We start from the raw sequence: 5,290 nt of genomic DNA on the forward strand, positions 1-5,290 counted from the left end.
TTCTGGAACAATTTATCGTCCAGCAAAATGTGTTATTGTGATAAGCATAAAGATTTCCAATATTTGCTGTTTAGTTATTTAAAATATTGAACTAAAATAAGAAGGAAAGTCTGATTTGGATTAATTATTTAATAAATATTGAGAGACGGCATGAAACTTTTGCTAAGTTTTGAGCTTTTCAAGAGACAGTTGTGTTTTTATTTATTGTGGACAAATTTGTTGTTTCTATTTTTGGTGTAAATAATTCTCATAAAAAAGAGAAAAAAAACTAATAACTGAACCCATCTAAATAAATCTGACAATTTAGCAAATCTGAAGTTGAAACCTACGGAGCCCCCTAGGGGATATGGAATTTTTTTTTTTCTTTTGCATTATCTCACAAAAGGTTTTGTGTTCTCTCGCAATACTGTACTGATTAGTTCATGCGTCATAATTGAATACTGCAAACCTTTCTAACAGTGGCCATCATACTTTCTGCTATTATATAAGGCTTTTGTGAGGTTTTTCCATGTATCTTACTATCTCGTTGTGAAATATCAGAAGTTTTTAAAAAAAATCTTTTTCTTTAGGAAAGAAATGCACCACAAACCTAAGATATAAACAGAAGATTTCCGTATGTAGGAAAGAAGAAAAAATACATCTAAACTTTTTGGACTATTTCTGGGTTATTATCGTGGGGTAATGAGTCTTCTGACAGTTTTGATTGTCTCTTTTGTATTGGTAGTCTCAGTGGTTTAAAGGGATGTTTTCATGTGCAGTTCCATTGCAACCTTACTCAAACGGACTCAATCAATTTTCAATCAGTTTTTTGCACCAAAGAGTTAAGAATAAACACTGAGGTTCTTTAAATGTGCATACATTTGAAATTTTAAATTGACATTTGTGACTGTATACAAAACAGACCAGCAAATATTGCAGTAAGCATATTGTGAGGGAACACAAAAGCTAAATTTTTCCCCATGTCCCCTAGAGGGCTCTATAGAAACCAATAAAAATCAATGTTTGTAAAAGAAAAAATATGTACATACAATGCTGTGCAGAAAGTAAGAATGTTAAGAGACGAGCACTGCATTGTGCCAAAACAACGGAAGTTTAAAACAGTTGAGCCACTCAAGAATCAGCAACTATTTTCAGCCATACTCCAACAGCACAGAGAACAGAGTGGATGGTTTTGGAGCTACACTGAAGAAATACTTATAAGCCAAGTAGAACAATAAGTCACATAGAACCAGGCTTTAAAAACAAGATGTTCTCCATAATGCCTCAGAACATTGTGGAGAATAATTTAAAGCTAAACAGCAGTTTATCTGACTTAAGAAATGTTTAAACTCTCACTGCACTGGCTGCTGTTGTAAGAATGAAGTACAGTTGCAGCTTTTCTCTGCTGCCCCTAATTCTAATTATCCAATAAACTTTATTGGGTTTGAAAAGAACTTGAAAAAGCTGGACTAACCCTCTCCAGCTCCTGTCCCATCTGTAGGATGCAGGCTGAGCTCTGCAGCGGACTCTGCTCCTCTGAGGTCGTCCTTCAAGTCTTCGGAACTCCTCCTTTTCACAAGCAGAGACTCTCCGCTGCTGTCCAGAACGGGAGACAGAGACTTCCTGGCTGCAGACAGAAAAACACGCTGGAACAATCTAGGGATAATGTCACGTTTTAATACAATACAATGGCAGCTTTATCATGATTTAATTATACAAACAGGTTTGATTTCATGATCAGTTAATTAAGGCCAAAACACAGGAGTTTCTTCTCTTCTTTTGCTATAGTATTTCTAGGGCTGAAACGGATTAATCGTGATTAGTAACTATTAACTGATTATTTAAATAATTGTCAACATTTGGTAATCAATTAATTGTTAGCTAGAGTATACAGACTCAAAAAAGGCAATTACCTCATAAAACTGTACAAAAAATATACAGATTTTGCATTTAAGATAAAAAAAATTGTAAATATGTTCTGCCTAGAACACAAATGGCAAAGTTTTAGCTTCACTTGGTTCAAGTGCTGTAAAAAAAGATCTATTAAGCACATTCTGCTGTCTAAATATGAAGTGGTTAAATAAAAAAATTATCGACAGATCAGCCCAACACCGTATTGATGTTAAGTCCAGCAGAAAGGCTTAAGCTTTTCATATACTGATGTTAGAAATATCTTCTAGCTGCAGATGCATTATTTGCTACAAATGATAATATGTAAACTAAAGGAGTGCTGTGTTGTTGCTTTTTTAGGGAATAAAATGATTATTTTCTTATTTAAAAATGAATTTATTTGATTATTTGTATTTAGTGCATTTCTAATTTTATACAAAAAAGGCTTAAGTGGTTAAATGAAAAATCTGCAGAATGTAACAACTTTATAACATGTCAAGATAACAAATGGATGAATAGGTAGATGGATGCTCTACAGACAGACAACTGAATGGAAGGATTGTTGCTTTGGACATTTGTCTAATACGAGTCAAATATTCCTGCTCCAGGTCTAAAGAATGCCTTTTTTTGCAACACTTTATAGTAAAGATGATTCCGGATGTTTTAAGGAGCAGCAGGGAATGATAACTGCTTACATAAGTGTAAAACAAGATATAGTTTGTGATGACAACAGCTCTCAAAGAGCTGCATTAATATTTACTTCCAGCCTTAAACTCTGCCTCTGCATCAGTGCATTTTGCTGGTAAACTGTTTTCCTACTTTAAACAAACAAAAGCAGATGATTAGTTTTTTTTTGACAGAGTCCTTACTGGGTCGGCAGGCCTTGGACCGGGTCGCAGCTGCTTGCCCCACCTGCTCCAGAGCGTCGCCCTTGTGGCAAGCTGGCAGCTCTGGACTGGCAGAATGAGCCAAAGCCTCCTCCATGCCGAAGCCACCAGATGGGCCGGGTCTGGGCTCCCCAGACTCACGCGTTTCCAGAACTTGACTCTTGACGTCGGCCATCTTGCTGCGGACCTCCGCCATCTGCGCCTTGAGGCGGATCAAGACTCCTGAGTCCGGAGCTGATCGCCGCACCACCTGCGGTCGCCGCTCCCGCTCTTTTCTGGAGTGAGCGTGGGCTGCAGAAAACCAGAACAAAAACAAAAAGGAATCCAATGTACAGAATGTTCCACAACCACATGGCATTCCGTGAGCTGTAGGGAGAGGAAAGGCTTTAGCCGCTTAACCTCTTGTGGTTGGTGACATCGACTAACTCACTTGCTCTTTGGTTACCTAGTAACAACCTGCTGGGTTACCAGCAGTTTCAAGTTTCCCACAACTTTGGCTACCTAATAACAACCTGTTGAGTAACTTGCACAGCAGCAGTTTAGGTTGTACTACCCTACCTCATAACTGCTTAAAAATAGATATATAGTTTGACAGTATTTTAGATATTGAAAACAAAAAAAATCAATAATTATCAATATCGACCAATATGAAACTCTTTTATTGAAATAAGGTTTGCAACCATATCATCCAGCCCTAATGAGGTTGTAGTTTTGCTCAAAAGTTGTGAAAATTCATGGTCTGCTTATTTCCATATTTTATCTCAGGGATTTATTTAGGATCATTAAAAGAATTGTTGGTTACATATTGTAACCCCAGATTCTATGAGTATAGGCGCAGCCCTTTAAGGCTATCGCTAGTGGGTTAACGGCAAAGCAGGATGTAGTCTATGCCTCACTGGGTCCATCCAGACTACCACCATGAAGCATCTGCTTGCATATAACAAAAACAGTCTCAGCCTAGAGTGTGTAATTATGCACTCCTGGCCTCCCATACAGCAGAAGACCAGAGAGGAGAATAGGCTCTGGTCAGAAAGGTTGACAAACAGACCTGCTGCTGTGAACAGGAACAACAAACGTTACGAACTGTAACAATGTAACGATGAACAGAACAGGTAACTTATTATACAGCACTTTGGACAACCATGTTGTTCACAAATGCTTTGTAAATAAACATGACAAAAATAATTATTCTGTCAGAACTCTGAGGACAGAATGGGACATAGAGAACGTGGAAACATCACACAGGTAAAACCGAATAAATGAGCATGGAGATGACCAGGAAGCTGCCGTGCAAATGTCCTCCACAGACATTCCTCCACGCAGAGCTGTGGAGGATGAAATCCCTCTGGTGGAGTGAGCTCTCAAGATTCTCTGGAGGAGCCAATCCAGAAGAAGTGTAAGCCTGCGAGATGGCCTTACACAACCAGTGAGAAAGACACTGGGCAGACAGAGGACGCCCCACTGAGTTATCTCTGTAATGCATGAACAGACACTGAGAGCGACGCAGTGCAGACGTGAGCGCCACATAACAAGAGAGCGCGCGCACGGGGCAGAGAAGATGAGAAGCAGCTTCTGTCTCAGATTTATGAGGAGGGGGATAAGAACCCTCAAAAGATATCTCCCTTGATCTGAACGAGCTTGTGATGCTTTGAGGAGTAAAAGCAGGGTGAGCTGCCGTCGGCTCGTATTAGAAGGAGCAACAGAGAGAGCGGGACAATCGCTCACTCTCTTTGCAGACATAAGGGCCAACAGCAGAGCAGTTTTAAAAGACATGAACTTAAGAGGAGCCTGGGCTAAAGGCTCAAATGGAGCTTCAACCAGAGCGTGCAGGGCCAGGGTCAAATCCCATGGAGGAGCAAGTGGACGCGACACCTGTCTGCTTCTGAGCACACCTCTCAGAAACCGCTTCATTAGCTGGTGGTTGAAAACCGTTCTCTCACCAAAACCCTCATGGCAGGAGGAAATAGCTGCAGTATATGTTTTAATGGTGCTGAAAGCTAAATTTCTGTCCATCAGCTGCTGGAGAAATGACAGCACTCAGCCTAAAGGACATGAAATGGGCTCCATGCTCTCTCCCGTCCACCAGCGTTGAAAGGCTGACCACTTCGAAGCATATAATGCTGTGGTAGAAGCGGCTCGTGCGTCCTGAATGGTGCGCACCACATCCTGAGGGAGACCGAGCCTCTCTAGGTGCTCCCATTCAGCCGCCAGACCCAGAGACGCTGCCCTATTTCTGGGTGGCTCCTGATCTCTGCCCCAGCCTGGGAGAGCGCATCCTCTCTCCATGGCAGCTTCATTACCTGCATCCAACAGCTTTACTCAACTCAGTCAGTTAGTTGGGGGAAAAACTGTGCAAATTTCTTTGCGTTATGCTGGTTTGCTGCCATGAGGGCGGGCAATGTCCCTCAATGCTGTTGGGCCTGCGGTGGGGATGTACACCAGTCTGATCGAGAGCAGGTTTACATGCGCCCAGCACAGCAGCTGTCTGGCGATATTTAACAGCAGAGCAGAGCGCACGCCTCCCTGGCGATTTA

The 5,290-nt window shown here is 41.3% G+C and overlaps 1 protein-coding gene across 1 annotated transcript in view; it reads right to left on the reverse strand.

The window, feature by feature from the left end:
* Positions 1-593: 593 nt before the first annotated feature.
* LOC106938516 (E3 ubiquitin-protein ligase TRIM37-like) overlaps positions 594-5,290 on the reverse strand; it is a 64,611-nt gene continuing 59,914 nt past the window's right edge. Inside the window, exons 13-14 of the mRNA XM_015020590.1 lie at positions 2,739-3,047; positions 594-1,606 (exon numbers count right to left, since the gene is read on the reverse strand). Coding sequence (XP_014876076.1) covers positions 1,449-1,606; positions 2,739-3,047 — 467 coding nt within the window. The 3' untranslated portion in view covers positions 594-1,448. The remainder of the gene's footprint in view (positions 1,607-2,738; positions 3,048-5,290) is intronic.

The sequence above is a fragment of the Poecilia latipinna genome, unplaced genomic scaffold (assembly GCF_001443285.1).
Source record: "Poecilia latipinna isolate Pla-1442-1.1 unplaced genomic scaffold, P_latipinna-1.0 Scaffold2610, whole genome shotgun sequence".
Classification (NCBI taxonomy): Eukaryota; Metazoa; Chordata; class Actinopteri; order Cyprinodontiformes; family Poeciliidae; genus Poecilia; species Poecilia latipinna.